Genomic DNA, 15,186 nt, shown 5'->3' with positions numbered 1-15,186 from the left:
CCGGGGAAGACAGGCAAGTAATGCAGCATGACAGATCCAAAGAGCTTCTAGAAATAATAGGGAGTCTTGAACTACTGAATGTTGCGTGCTTTTCTTGGAAAAAAACCAAAGGCACATAAAACAACTAACAGACAAACAATGAAACCTGCACCAAAACCCAAAACACTGAAAATAACCCCACACCAAACAAACCTCCCCCCGTCTCCAAACCCTAGCAAACTGGTAAATCTAACTCTGCTGCAGTTTCACACTCCTGGGGCTGGGGAGGGACTAGGGAATACAGAGGATATTCCAGCCCTGTGCTAATGATGAATGTCTGGCAGCTTGGTGCTTACTGATATGATGCCAGGCATTGTAGTGAGCTGACCAGCAATTTGGACATAAAAATACATTTTAATTGTCAGTTCTTGACTGAAAAATGTTTTTGATGAAAGGTAAAGCTTCAGGCTGGGGACCTCCCTTGTGCAGTCAGGATCAACCACGTGCTGTTTTGCACAGAGTTCCCTGGGGTCACATCCCCAGTTCACCAACACCACCCAGCTGACACGTGTGGAGTTGTCTGACAGGCTCTGGAGTATCTGCCACAATTTTTTTCTGGTTTACTCTTTCTAATATTTGAGGGCATGGCAGGGGGGTAGGTTCTGTACCTCTTTCTAAAATTTCTTTCTGTTTTCTGAGCCTAACAGTGCCTTTTTTCTCCCTTACTAACTCTCCAACTGCAATAGCCATTGTGCTTGCCTGGGTGTCTGTGGCATTTCAGCTTTTCAGCCAAGGGTGACAAGAAAGCAGCATAGTAATTGGATGCCTGACTAGTCTCCTAAATGGCCACAGAGCATGCATGACCTCCCTGGCTCCAGAAATCCCTCCTGACTGTTCTGTGGCTCTCCTCTCAGTGGGAGCAGACGTTAAAAGCAGTGCTGTCAGTGAGTCAGAGATGTGTGTGGTGTCAGCTGGTGTGGGGGCACAGGCTCCTTGGTCACCCTTTGCTCTTCTCCTGCCTTTGGGTGCCCCTGCACAGAGCTGGGTTAGTGTCACCATGCCTGGAGTCGCCTTCTGCTGCCTCCATGTATATCCAGCTTACTGCATGCCAGTCCCTCATCTCTGCACAGCAATGATCAATCTCAAGCATGCTCTTCCTCCTTTTTCCTCCCATCTCAGAGGTGGGCTGTGGCTGGGAGCCTGCACATCTGCAGTGGGAGGCTTGGTGAAGCTGCAGGTCACACCAGAGGCTCCCGTGGGCAGGAAGGTCTCACTCCCGGGCCCTCTGTAGCATTGCTGGTCCCTGGGGAGGGCTGGTGCTGCCTTCCCTGTCCTGTGCTTCAGCCCCCTCTGCCTGCAGGAGATGCCAGTGACCACTGTTGCTTTCCCTGCTGTCCCTGCCTTTTCCATGAAACCCGTCTCAAATTCCCAGTGAGCGCGTTAGTGCATAGCCAGCAAGCATTTCTGATTGTTAGTAGGGCCAAGAATAAAATTGGATGTGTTGCCCCAGCACCACTAAACTCAGAAAGTGTAGTGGAGTCATTTCAGAGCTATGTCTATTCCCATTAAGTAGGCTGAAAATATTTAATTATAGGCTAAGGATATCTGGATGTTGCATGATAGTACATTTTAAAAGTAGTGGCTTTTAATTTCCATCCTTTTGAGGTGGATTTTATGGTAGCTGAAGGTGAACAGAGCTAGTTATAACCTGTGATATTCCTGATATTTCCAAACAGCACTAATCCTGACACGTAGCATTCCTGCCATAGTTTTGGGATCCTGTTTAGTATGGATGTTACAACAGAGTTACCACTAAGTTTATGATGTTAGGCCCCTAGGGCAGAAAGTTATTTTGTTAACTGGCAGGAGCCCTGTGCATAGTGCACATTTTAAGCAGACACTGTTCCTGGAATACTCCAAGAGTTGCTTAAAGTTACCAAAAAGTTTTCCGTAAAAGGCGATAGTTCATTTCTGTGACTTCAGTTAGGCTTAAAAGAGCTGAGGATAGTGACTTCTTCCTGGGGATTTTTTGTGTTGTCATATGATGTGTTGTCACAAAGAAACACATCAAGTGCATCTGCCTTTTCTGTGCAGAGAGTTGTCTAGTACTGGTTTCTCTTCTTTTTCAGAGACAAACTGAGCCTTTGGTCAGAGTTCAAACAAAAGCCTGTGATTTTATGCTCAGTTTGAGGTTGGACTGCAGCTGCTGAGAGAGTATAGCTCATTTGTTCTCTAAGAAGCATCTTACTTTAGCTAAGAAGGGTATTGCTGCCTGAAAGTTTTGTCTATTTATGGGGACATTTTTTCATCTTAGATTCATCTTGGTCAAATGAATGAGTTCATCTCTCTCTATGTAACTTGCCTCATTTACTTCCCCAGATCGTATTAGCCTCTGCTGCTACTAAAGAAGTCGTGTATCTGAACACAGGATAGGGCAGGTGGTTGCATGGAGTTCTTCTGTGCTTTTGTGAGAAATGCTGCCTTTTGGTTAAGTGCTCTTAATTTTGCACAGTTAACACCTGTTAATGACATGCTCTTCATTTTACATCACCTCTTCATTTTACATTGCATTTACTTCTGAACTTACTGTAGGGAGAAATAATTTTATTTACAATTTTGTTTCTTCTAATGGGGATAGTGGGTTAGGTCTAATGCAAAATTCTGGAATTTCCCTACTTTGAAGAAATGCAAATTCAGTCAAATTTATGTAGTGGTAGCCTTCATGCTTTTTTGGTTTGTTGCCATGAAAATTTTGGCATATGATGTTCTGTTCATCTCCATTGTCTTGAAACTTCTGAACACATCTCATAATTCAGTCAAATTTGAGGGGGTGCAAATTTTTTTCCAGTGTAGTGAAGCCTGCCCAGTTTTATGAAAGTCGCTGAGCAGAGCAATGGGGAGACCTTCCTGATGCCTCTGTGGAGGGCAGGGCTACGCCCACTAGAAAGCAGGGGATCCCAGGGAAGGCTGATCTGACAGACACCCCGGGCCCAGGAAACCTACGGGGACAGTACCTTACTCCTTCAGAGACCGGAGGGGATCGAGCTGTGAAACCAAGCATCTGTAGAAGATCCAGGCTGCCTGATTTCCCTTGTCTCTGTTCTTAAGTTTGCTGTTCCTGTCAGGCTGCCAGGTGTTGATGTGTGTGTTCTTTGTGTTTTGTTGCAGAAACCCAAGCATCCAACGACGGGGCTAATTGCCATTACACTGGCATTTCACATCTGCCATGAAGTCCACCTGGCAGGCTTCAAGTACGACTTCACTGACAGAAACAGTTCTTTACATTACTATGGCAATGAAACCATGTCTCAGATGATGCAGGTAACTAACACTTGTTTGTGCTGAGAGAAGTAGAGCCTGGTAACTGGGGAAGGCAGTTTCATATAGATACAAGTGTGGACTGCAGGTCAGAGGGGCCTCCCACCTTCTCCTGGTTCAGCTGCTTGTGGGTTAACATTACTTGAATCTCTTCCTGTCTGCTCTTGTTTCTGAAAAATGTAGATACTCATCTTTGTGTCCCTTGTGCTGTACCATATTCTGCAGTGTCTGCATGAGATGTCCATTTGTGTGGTGTGTTGTGCTTTGCTGGTGTTTTCCTTGGGCTGCACACCTCTTGCCCTAGAGATGTCTTTGTTAGCAGTGTCAGCACACGAGCAGTGTTGTTCCTGTCCGTGTTCTCTTTTTCCTTGGCACCTACTTGTGCTATATGTCATAGCTGTTAAACTCCTTAAAAGACAGGAAAAAGAGCAAAGGGGAATGGAAGGAGTTAAGACCTATGAATTTGTATAGGTCTTGCATAGGAGAAGAGGTGAATTTTGGAAACTGAAGTGGAAAAGCAGCTCTTGGAGGAGGATAGGAAGGAACTTCTTCTAGGAGGGGGAAGCTAGAAGTCAGCAGGAGGTTGGAAAACATCAGGAACGCCTTCTCCTCCCTGCTGCTTTGCTAAGGCCACGCCTCTGTTTTCTTTTATGTCACTGCTCTTGTAATCAGTTCCCTTCATCTGTTTCAAGCAACCCTGTCTCAGCCCTTCACCGCAGTGCAAAGTTTTCTCTTCCGTTTGCCCAGAGCATATGGATACCATTTTCCTCTTCTTCCATTTGCTGAAGAGGAAGGGTAGAGACAATGCCCATAGGAGCCTTTCATGTTTCTCTCAGAACTCCTAGATGCCTGCTGTTCCGAGATAATTTTCCTCTGACATTGAACTTGCCTTGCTTCTCTCTGCAGGTGCTTTTTTGCAACATACACTAAGTTTGAGTAAGGTTGATCATTAGTTGGATAGACATCCATAAGTTTCCTAAAGTCTTGAAACTTTAAAAAACAAAATATTAAACAAAAATGTTCCTGTTAGTTCTTTAGTGGCAATAAATTGCAAATGCTATACTACATCTGTATAATCTTCTGTGCAGCATTTGTATTGTGTTCATTTTAGTTTACAGGATTCGGTGTCTTAAGTAAATTTACTTTCCTTGTGCTGCCCTCCACTAACCTTAGTGGTCTCCTGTGTATCCAGGACCTGGATACAGCACAGAAGATGGGTTGGTTTGGGCTTGCTGAACCTAATTGGCAGGATGCATCTGAACCACGAGTGCCTGATGTGCTTTTCAAGAACCTGCACTGAGCTCTGAGGATTACTCGTTTTCTGTCTGCTTGCGCTTGTGAATGTGGGCACACAGCTGTTGTTCTGAATAAGCAGGGCAAGGAGTTGGGGAGGTAATAATGGAAGGATTTCTGTAAGACCACATCTCACCTGTTCTTATCACCAAAGGATCATCCTTTTTGGTTGTGTCCTTATTGAAATACCTAATTTAGTTTTGAGCAACTAGTTTTAGTTTTAGCAATTTAGTTTTGAGTTTTGGGAAACTCTGCTAAGCCTTTGCTAAGAAGTCTATTCCCCAGACCTTTTCTGCTCTTAGCATCTTCCAAGTGTCACAGGTGATAGAAAGGAACAGCCAAGTGATGCTGCTGGTTATAATTTGATATTGTAATTAATTTTATTACTCCCTCACGTCTCTTTAGAATGAATATCACAACATCACTGCTGAGCAGAAATTTTTGAAGAAGCTTATAGACAAGAACTTTGTGGTCAATTTGACGTGAAAGCTGAATGGAAGATACAAAGAACAATCACTATTTTCAAGATTTGAAAAAATTTTATTTTTTGTATGACATTTTTATTTTTTAAGTGCAGCATAACTGTTTACTGTTTAAAGGAGCCCAGAAACCTCATCAAGGCAAAAGCTTCTAAGCCTGAGGGTAATGGACCATTGCAAACAAGAGTGAACTGAATTTCTGTGAAGCTATTTAATAGTGGGAAAACCATGAAACTTTCAACTGAAAGTGTCAGGGATATATAAAAATGTGATGCACATCACTTACTTATCAGTGAGAACTCTTTCCAAATGAGTCATTCTCTGGAATACTTTTGTTTCTGATGTCCTCCAAAAGAGTTCCACTGTCAAGAGACTGGGATGACCAGTGTTCAGTCAGTAGGTGGATGTGAAGTCGTGACTGTCTGTCTCGTCGTCTGAAAACGGCTTTAAAGCTATGCACCTGAATCAGTACTGTGTGTTTTGGAGAAGGGGGAACACACAGACTGCGCAGGTTTTGTTCTGCCACGCTCCTGAGGAGAGGATGTCCACCTTCAGCCAAGCAGCCACAGCTTCCGCACTGACCATCAGCCCTGAACTCCTGTCTGCCTTTGCCGAAGGTGAAGACCCTTTGTCTGATTTGTGGAGATGTTGGTGTTGACAATGCTTGTGTTGTACCCATTTTGTGGAAAAATCACACTCCCTGTGTTGTGCACCCAGTAAATATTACAGTTGCTGACTTGACTTAAAAAAGAGGGAATATGAAGACTGAAGAGCTGTCCAAAACTACCTTTGTATCAGCCCCCAGACCACAACAGAAACACAAGCTCGGACAGAGATGTTCATGCCTGAGTTTAGAGTCAATGTTTGTTGGAGTCGTAGTTTTTTAGGACACGATCTCATGTATTTTTTTGTTTGCTCTTCAAAAACAGGTGGATTTTTCCAAATGAGGACAATCTCCTTCCCCAGATGCTGTAATGCATCGCTACAAGCAAGGAATACTCCCATTTTTGGCAGTAGAGTGCAGTAGGGAATATCTAGGATGTAATACCTCGGCTGAATTATCATTTGGCATCTGTTTACCTCTTCTGTCTTGATATTTAAGTTTGAAGTGTGTGGCTGAACTAAATCATTTAACAGTGGAAACTTACTCGAGATTTTAATTGAAACATTTAATGAGATGTTTGTTTCCTGTATTGGTTTGTCTCTGACAAGCCTGTGAATAAATTAAATCTGCCTGGGAAGGTGCCTGACAACTGTCAAAGAACAATATGCTGTTCCAGTTCTCTCACAGGACATCTATATAAAGTTTTTATTTTAATTATGGCAGAATTTCTGGAAGATTTTGTGCTTATCTTTATCAATCACAGCTGAAGGAAGCACAAAGAAGTCCAATTAAGAAAAGTCTTTGAAGTTGGTAGGAATACTGTTGTTGCTTTTAAACAAAATTATATCGAGTGACTACATTTAGGAATAACGCAAACGGTCGCAGTATGAACATAAACCATGGTATTTGTTATTTTCAGAAGCTGAGGATTGCAAGAGTACTGTACAGAATTTATTTTGCTGCAGCTATATAGAAGAATAACCACTGAAGTAACCAAAGAGTCATCTTTCTTGTGGGGTGCAGTAGGTGTTTTTTAAAAAAAACCACATACACCTTCCCATAGTTCTCATTTCCAGCTCTACCTCCTTGGCTCTGTCATTTGGGAATTAGGGAGGGCAGTACGGTCTGGAGAGGTGCCACAGCTGAAGGAGAAGAGGCTTGTGTTTTCACCCAGTGATTCCTGAGCTTTGGTCTGTTTCAAGCAAGCTGCACATACCTGAAATGACTCGGGATGTCAGAAAAATCTGTGGTATGGGGTGGGGAAGGAGGGAGGAGTTGTCCCAGCAGAGCACAGGGTGTGCTACGGTGTCTTGTCTGCTGTGTGTCCCTTGGGTGCACTCCAGCTGTGTGCAGGGTGGCAGGTGGGAGTGTGGCGGAGAGGGGAGCGTGTGGGAGGTCCTGGGGCACTGGAACAGGTGACTCTGGTGGCGGAAATTGAGGAAATCGCAATTTCTTTACCAGCGGGCAGAAGGGCTCTTCATTTTTTGTATTTCCTCTATTTTTTCCTGAGACTTTGAAGAGGTCTTTGCTTGAAAATCTGAATGCAAACAGGTGGGGTTTCACTTAAAAAAATAGTGACGGTATTGTCTGTCTCTACCAGCATTTATTTATCCTGGTTTTTTCAGTTAATGAAAATCTTGTTTGTGATTCTGCAGCTCCCGACCTACAGCGATTTAAACTCCTGACAATAGTAATTCCACCTGAAAAAGCTGCTGTGTCTGCAAAAAGCCTTGCCACAGCTCTTGTTGTGGAGGAGCCCCTGGTAGATCTTAGACTGTGCTGAGAGCCAGGGCTGGCAGAAGTGGGGGGCTGCCCCTTCACCCTCAGAATCCGCAGTTGCTTCCAGAGCTGGCTGCTGCCACTTCCCAGCTGCATCCATGTAAGGTCTTGCAGGATGCAGTCCAGGAGCATGTTTTTTCCAAGAGAGCTTCTGAATTTGTTCCAGGCACTGTAAGGAGAGTTCTTGTGATGGTACAGGCTGCATCCCTCTGCTTCTCCACCTCTGTCTCCAGTTCAGGAAGTGGGGAGGGAGCTCTGCTTTTGAAGATGTGGTTATTTTCTCTGCTTTTTTTTAATCTCCAGAGATACTCTTCCCACTAATTTAAACTGATTCATTCTCCAATTTTCCTAGTATGTTTTCTGCTTTTTCTGGGAGGATGGGATTTGGATTCTAGCTGTAGCAGAACAAACAAAATAATGGAAAAGAAAAAGCAGCTTCGTGGCAAACAAATGGTGTCTCCCAAACTCTTTGTATTTTAAAAAACCCAAACCTTTAGTCTTTTTGACTTTTGCCACATCAGTTTTTTTGATCTCCCTAACATACTTTTTTTTAAAAATAATGTTTGGTGAATGAAAATACTCGATGAATTGAGTATTTTCTCTCTGAGCAGTTATCCCTATCAGCTGTTTCTTTTCATGTCCTAATAAGCCTTCCCATTGTATGACTGACTGACTTTTCAAATTAAGTGGTATTTCCAGGGATTTTTTTTTTCTCCCACTTCTGTGCTCCTGCCAGGGGTGTTGAGTCCACCACAGTTACTGTCCCAGGGTGACTGGGTAACATTTTGAATGAAACCTGTTCCTTCGGGATCAAGCCAAGAGCTGATGCTGCTGATAAACTATGGGTTTTTTGGGGGGGAGAAGACAGGGGGTGGTGTTGTTGTTATTTGTTTTGTCTGTTTTGTTTGTTGTTACTTGTTTTGTTTGTTTGGGGTTTTGTGTGTGTTTGGTGTTTCGTTTTGAAAGCCAGTTTGCAGGCCAGTAGCTTTTCTCTGTAATAAAGCAGCGAGCCAAGTAATGAATTTTTCTCCCAACAAGATGTTTTGTAGGATCCTGTGTACACCAGCCCTGTTCCACCACCTGCTTCATGCACACCATTCCTGCTACTCTGCCTCAAGGACAGGAGCCCCCAAGTGTGGTGTCTTTCTCTGCATGCTCACAGTGTCTCTTCTATCTGGGCACACATTTTCACAGGTGTTTTGCAGTACCAAAGACTTGGGGCTTTTAGAATAAAACAATAACACCAAATATTTAGATAGTTTCTGAGTGTGAGCTGCTATTAAGACTTTGTTTTTCCCTTTTTGCCATTCCTGAAAATGAAATCTCTGCACTGAAACTTTCCTTTAAAAGTTATCTTTTTTTTTTTTTTTTTTTTTAATCATATCAGGAGTGAAGCTGCCAGTTTTGAATCCCAGGGTGCTGCCTGCTTTATTTCTGTGTCTGATAATGGTGTAACTGTGTAGGTACCCAGTGTCTCCCATCATTATTCTCTCTGAAGTCAGATTTTCTTTTCCCTTCTTACTCTGTTCTTGTTCTCTGGCAGCCTGCTGAATTTCTAGACAGCATCACCTTACAGCAAAGGTGCTTCTGCATTTTATCTGCACTGTCAGAAAGACACAGCTCTAAGATACCAAATTACGCACAGAACAGGCAGGATGACACATGTTTGCTGAAAGCTCTCTTTGGCTCAGTCTTTCAGGAGGTTTCTTTGTTGGGAAACTATTTCTTCCTCTGCTGTAATAATTAAGGGAAGTCACAGACTGTTGCACTAAACATGAATCTGAGTGTGCCTAAAAGATGTTAATAAACTACATTTCTGGTGACTATATAGGTGATAATACAGAATCACTACTTTGGTGTTTAATTAGCATGTGGTACTTCTTGTTTCCAATGCCATATTTTCCTTTTTAGCAATGCTCTGGGGGAGAGTATAAAAACCTTCACTTTTAAGTGGACTCTGAGTTTTAAGAACACACAAAGCTCAACATACATTTTTGGTATTGGGAAATACTTATTTTATTTGCCATTTGTCTTAAGTTTTATATGCCTTTCAAGTGCCACCTGTATTTTGAAGAATTCTTACAGTTGTTTCAAGTGAAATTCTGAATGCCACAAATGGAAGGAGATTATTTTCCTGTGAATAAACTGTTAAATACAGTGCCCTCAGACTTATTTTTGCAAGGCTGGTGCTCTGTGTGTGAGCGTGGATGTGTGGGTATGCCCAGGGCCGTTATCATTGGTGTATAAAGTAATGGTGTTAGATACGGTATCAAGTTTTGGAACAAACTTCAGTGCTTTGTAGAACAAACAGCTGACTATTTGGAACCTAGGTGGACTGATTTGTACTGTGGCTGGAGATCCGACTCAAGGCCGAGTGCAACCAGAGCTGGGACTTGTTTGTTGTGGATAAGATTAAGAGCAGCATCTTTGAATTTTGCTTGTCTTACTGTGGACTGTTTGGGGGAATGCTAAAATAAGAGATGTAGAACAAGGAAGACGGTCTGCGATAAAAAAAACTCAGAAAGTGATAATGGCTTTAGATAAAAAATGAGAGATGTTGAGTGCAGTACTTAGCTCATTATGTTTTCTCTTTGTGCAGTAAAAATGAGATGCTGAGGGCTTCAGGGAGTCCAAGGGAGCTTTGGATAACAGTTCTCTGACACAGTAGGTATTCAGTGCATTCCCTTCAGTATGGACAGTCTAGGAGTTCACCAGCTTGGAGGAAATGCTTGTCTTTGAGGTGAGGTGGGGAAAGCACATTAGGAGCCAGCATCTCACATCCTGGGCAGGCAGTTCTGCCTTCTCAGGCACCCCAAGCCCTTAGCAGCAGCCTCTGTGGCTGATTCCTTGGCTGCAGTATCTGTCCCCACGGGCTGCCTGAGGGAGCCCTTCCCCCCTCCTGTTCCCCCCCAGACCCTGCCGTGCCCTCCCACCAAATGGGATGCGTTCTCTCTCTGGCTTAGGGCATGTTTTACCAGGAGATGGGAACTAGAGATAAGGGTGTATCTCTATAGTTTTTTCCCTGTATCAGGCTGTCAGTGGTTTCAGAGAGCCCTTGTGGTCTGATAGATGAATTCAGCAGGTCAAGTGTCCCTTTTTATAGTTCTGAATGAAGACAGAATCGGGTTTTAGTTTTTAATTTTTAAAGATATTTAATAAGATATTTTTTTTTTCAAATCAGTACAAAAATTTTAAATACAAAATTATTTGCTTTTGACATATCTCATATATTCTGGGAACATACTGAAGTCACCAGTGTCTGGTAAACTGTCCGTCCATTCCTGCCACCGTTCCATAAAATTTCTGAGATAAAGCACCACATTATGTCACTGGAGTCCTTAGTCAATGTTAGACTGCATTAAACTCTGCATTTAAATAATGGTAATGCCAGTTAAATCCAATCTTAGTTCTGCATGAAAAAAATCTAGTTCATTTTTGACTCAAAAGCAGTAGCGGTAGCTAAAGCCACGGAAGAGGTGATGAGCACCTAACTCTGAACTAGCGCAGCCGTGTGTGATGTGCAGCACTGTACAGGGAACCGCAGCAAGGTCCACTGCCCTTAGGAAACAGAGCACTTGTTGAGGTGAGAATAGCACCATTGATGAGCAGACGGCGACTCCCTGCACAGAAGTCGCTGTCCTCAAGTACAGAGAAGTATTGAGGCCTGCAGGTTCTCCTTGACAACTGGTAACGCATAAATAAGGATTGGAAAATAGCTTTTAGATAGAACCAAGTTCTCAGATGAATCTGTGTGATCAGTATTGCTGGTAAAGTTACTGGTTGATCTCAAGCAACAAATCGGTTAAGCAAACAGAGCTACTTCTGCTTTGCCTAGTCATTGAAGAGCAAACTGATTGAGCTTTTGCTGAGTGGCAGAGTAGGTGTCTCCTCTGACAAGCCAGATGGGTTCTTGGTACAAGCACAGGAATCCAAGCAAATTCCTGCCACCCTGAACTATTGCCATGTGCTGGCCAAAATGTCTCACTGACGTGGCAGAAGTAAATGGGGGAGATGTACCCTCATCTACTTGAGCTGTGTCGAGAGAGAAATGAGACTTTTCACGTGCTGTGGTGGTTGGAAGTGAACCCAGGGCCTGCTGGAGTCAGTGCTGACATTTTCTGTCCAATGACTGCTGGAGAATGCTCAGGGGGAATGGTCATGCCATCAGGATTCCTCTTCCATCATAAATAAATTGTTCAGGAAAAAAACCCCACACCCTACAGGGTTATTTTATTACAGAGGAAGGGAAATACAAGTCTCCAGCTAAGAGAACCTTTGCTTGTCAGGCACACCTGCTGTCAAAAACCCAAGAAAACCCCCACCCAGACAAATAAGCCACTCAATTTTTTAATATAATTAGAGACTGACCTACTCTGGATTAAGTCACTGTTTTTCATCTCATAACTATGATCAATGCAACAGGAGTGAGTGACATACACTGATTTGAACTTTAGTACTGAATTAGTGTGAGTGAAATTAAGCGTGGCGTTGCAGAAATATATAATGTACAGCTAATATGTCCCCCTCGGGTGCAAAACAACTGTTTATGAACCTGATACGCATCTTTAGATATGTTCACCGCACCTTTTTTTTTAATAACTAGCTGTGCATAATGGTTAAACTTTGTATTTGGTTTTGTTTTTGTACAAGATGGTCCAAAACGGTCATAAAACGCATCTTTTGTGGTATAAAAGTTCGAAGCAGAGGAGAAAGGTTTCGATTCTGTGTGTGTGCTGTGTGCGTGCCTGTTCGTTTTGTTTTACATGGGATACAATAAATACCCTGAAAAAGACGAATGAACGTACTGCCCGGCATAGAGTCCTGCCGCCTGCTCGGATGGCATCTGAACGTAAACCTTGTCTCCCTGCATCAGCTGCACCACGGCGCTGCCCGAAGCCTGGTCCAGGAAGCCCTTCTTGTACTCGTCGTAGGTGTACATGAGCGGCTCGTTGTTCTTGTACAGCGCCACCCACACGTTGGCGCCTTTACAGTGGACGTGGTAGGCGAAGTAGTACACGCCGGGGATCTCGCAGGTGAAGATGCCGGTCTGCGGGTTGTAGTTCTGCCGCCCGTTGTACAGGAGCTTGTCGAACTTCACGGGCACCCCGACGCGGGGGAAGGGCGTGAGGAGCTCGGCCGTGAACGCGGGCATCTCGTAGACGATGCCGCCGGCCTTGCCCTTCTTGCCCTTGTAGCCGTAAGGAGGCTTCACGCCGTCTATCCCCGGCCCCACCTCGGGCAGGTACTGTCCCACGGCTGGCGGGGTGGGCGGGATGATGACCGGAGGGCCCGGGGGCCCGGGGGGGCCCGGTGGCCCCTGGAGCCCCGGCTGGCCGGGAGGACCGAGCGCCCCGGGCTTCCCCGGGGGTCCCTGCAGCCCCGCGGCGCCGGGTTTGCCTACCCCAGGGAAGCCGGGGGGCCCGGGCATGCCGGGCTCGCCCTTCGCCCCCGGCAGCCCGGGGGGGCCGATGGGACCGCTGGGGCCCGCGATGCCCGGGATGCCCGAGGGGCCCTGCAGCCCCTGGGCACCGGGGAGCCCGGGCTCACCCTTCGGCCCCACGAGCCCCGGGACCCCGGGCAGCCCCGGCAAGCCTTTGTGTCCGGCTTCCCCCTTGGGTCCCGTGGGGCCCGGCAGCCCCCGCAGCCCGGGGCCACCCACTTCCCCAGGAAAGCCCGGCTTTCCCGGAAAACCCTGCAGGCCAGGTTCTCCCTTGGGGCCGACCGGTCCTGGTGGCCCTACGGCCCCCCCTTCCCCTTTAGGTCCTGGGAAGCCGGCGGCCCCCGGGGGGCCCATGATGCCCGGCAGTCCCGGCTGGCCGGGCTCCCCCGGTGGCCCTCCCATGCCGGGTGGCCCCGCGTGCCCCTTCTCCCCCTTCGGCCCCAGGGGGCCAGGCAGACCACCCACACCTCGCTCCCCTTTGGGCCCGGGGAAGCCCGGCTTCCCGACCCCAGGGAGGCCGGGGGGCCCCGGGAGGCCTGGCAATCCCTGCTCCCCTTTGCCGCCCGGGAAGCCCGGCTGGCCGGGTATGCCGTCCTGGCCTGGTTTGCCTATGCCGGGCGGGCCAGGAGGGCCTTGGATCCCGGGGGCCCCTGGAGGCCCCTGCAGCCCTAACTCTCCCGGGGGTCCCGGTTTGCCCACGGGTCCCTGTGGGCCGGGGAAGCCAACCATGCCCGGTTTGCCGACCCCCGGCAGCCCCACGGGGCCGGGGGGACCGGGCAGCCCAGGCGGACCCTTCAGACCCGGCAAGCCCGGGATCCCGACCCCCTTCTCCCCCTTCGGTCCCGGGATCCCAGGGATTCCTGGCGGCCCCTTCATCCCGGGCTCACCCTTCGGCCCCGGTTGGCCCTGCAGCCCCGGAGCACCCGCTTTCCCTACGCCGGGGAGCCCGTGAGGCCCTGGCGGTCCTTGCGGTCCCGGTATCCCCATGGGCCCGACCTCCCCCTTCGGCCCCATCTCCCCTCTTGGCCCCGGGGGCCCCATCACCCCTGGTTTTCCTGGCATCCCTGGCAAACCCGGCTTTCCAATTCCTGGGTATCCTTGTGGGCCTGGTTTTCCTTTGGCTCCTGGTACACCGTGACCCGGTAATCCCGGTGGCCCTGGCGGCCCTCTTGGTCCGGGCTCACCCGGGGGGCCTTGCTCACCCCTCAGACCGCGCATGGGAATTTCTGGGTTGGGAAGAAAAGAAAAAGAAAGGGGTGAGAGAGAGAGAGATGAAAGAACATCCTTCAAAAAACAGGCAGTTTTGAATTGAGTATGCTTTTTATGATGCTTTGCAGTTTTGTGGTAGACAGACTAGAGAGTTACAGGTTGGTGTTGAGAATGAAGAGGATGTTACCAGTGTTTTTCATGCTCCAAACTTCTGCACATGCTTCTGTTTCCACAAAGCAATTACTGTGCATCTTATGTGAAAGCCATCTGTGCTTTGATAGTATTTTGCAAATCTTAAACAGCAAAATCTGCATTTCGTCCCATGTTGCTGTTGATCAATCTACCTTTTAAAGTTTTTTCAGGAAATTTGGTGCTCTCGTGCTGTGGGAGGAATCCCCTCATAAAAGTGCTTTCTCTGGAGGGGGTTAAATGAGCAAGATCAATTTAAAAAGATTGTATTGGTAGGAAGTTTATACATAGGGTATGTCTGTATTTTCCCCAAGGCTTTGGTTCCCGTTAGAGTATTACTGGAAACCTGTGGCCTTAATCAGTACTGCTCTTTTGGCATAGCCATGTCCAGTTATGGCTCTTCTAAACTCTTTGCAAAATGTTTGTATTGTCCAAACCCACATTTTGGTGTATGTGATCACTTATCCTTGCAGGTCAGGGTGGGGAAATTGCTGCTGGGGCTGGTTGCTTTTCAAGCTGCAGACTTTTTGGATTAAGTGGAAGCTCTTTCCAGCTCTAAAATGTGTAAAGAAGTGAGAGATTTGGGGAAGGAGAGGAGATGAGGTTTCAGGACAAGAGAATAAACTGTTCTTTGGGAGGCAGAAACCTCCCCTCTCTGCATATGTTGTGTTTTATGTACATCAAAAATCTGCTCGTGAGATAGGTTGTTTTTACTGTAGCCAATTGTGCTTGTTCAGAAACTCCAAAAATGGGCCCTGAAATCTTCCGTTTCCCTCTGAAGTCAGTGGAAGATGTGGTTAGCTGGAGCCTCAGTAAGACAGAGTTACCCAGCTTGTCTGCAGTTGTGCAGACGCTGGTGGTTCTCACAAGATTTTATGACACCTGTGTGTTCCTGG

The 15,186-nt window shown here is 46.5% G+C and overlaps 2 protein-coding genes across 11 annotated transcripts in view; one reads left to right on the top strand and one right to left on the bottom strand.

Annotated features, from left to right (window-relative positions):
* ST3GAL6 (ST3 beta-galactoside alpha-2,3-sialyltransferase 6) overlaps positions 1–6,564 on the top strand; it is a 45,311-nt gene extending 38,747 nt beyond the window's left edge. For 8 of the 9 annotated variants that reach the window (XM_040054868.2, XM_040054867.2, XM_040054865.2 and 5 more), the window contains 2 exons: positions 3,148–3,300; positions 4,996–6,564. In XM_040054868.2, the coding sequence (XP_039910802.1) occupies positions 3,148–3,300; positions 4,996–5,076 (234 nt within the window). In that variant the 3' untranslated portion in view covers positions 5,077–6,564. The remainder of the gene's footprint in view (positions 1–3,147; positions 3,301–4,995) is intronic. The other variant, XR_009207537.1, reaches the window with a different exon arrangement.
* A 4,116-nt stretch (positions 6,565–10,680) lies between these two features.
* COL8A1 (collagen type VIII alpha 1 chain) overlaps positions 10,681–15,186 on the bottom strand; it is an 87,266-nt gene continuing 82,760 nt past the window's right edge. For both annotated transcript variants that reach the window (XM_040056959.2, XM_040056960.2), the window contains one exon: positions 10,681–14,118. In XM_040056959.2, the coding sequence (XP_039912893.1) occupies positions 12,212–14,118 (1,907 nt within the window). In that variant the 3' untranslated portion in view covers positions 10,681–12,211. The remainder of the gene's footprint in view (positions 14,119–15,186) is intronic.

The sequence above is a fragment of the Hirundo rustica genome, chromosome 2 (assembly GCF_015227805.2).
Source record: "Hirundo rustica isolate bHirRus1 chromosome 2, bHirRus1.pri.v3, whole genome shotgun sequence".
In the NCBI taxonomy this organism is placed as follows: domain Eukaryota; kingdom Metazoa; phylum Chordata; class Aves; order Passeriformes; family Hirundinidae; genus Hirundo; species Hirundo rustica.
The sequence above is the reverse complement of the archived record's forward strand: the minus strand, read 5'-3'. Positions and strand labels throughout refer to the sequence as shown.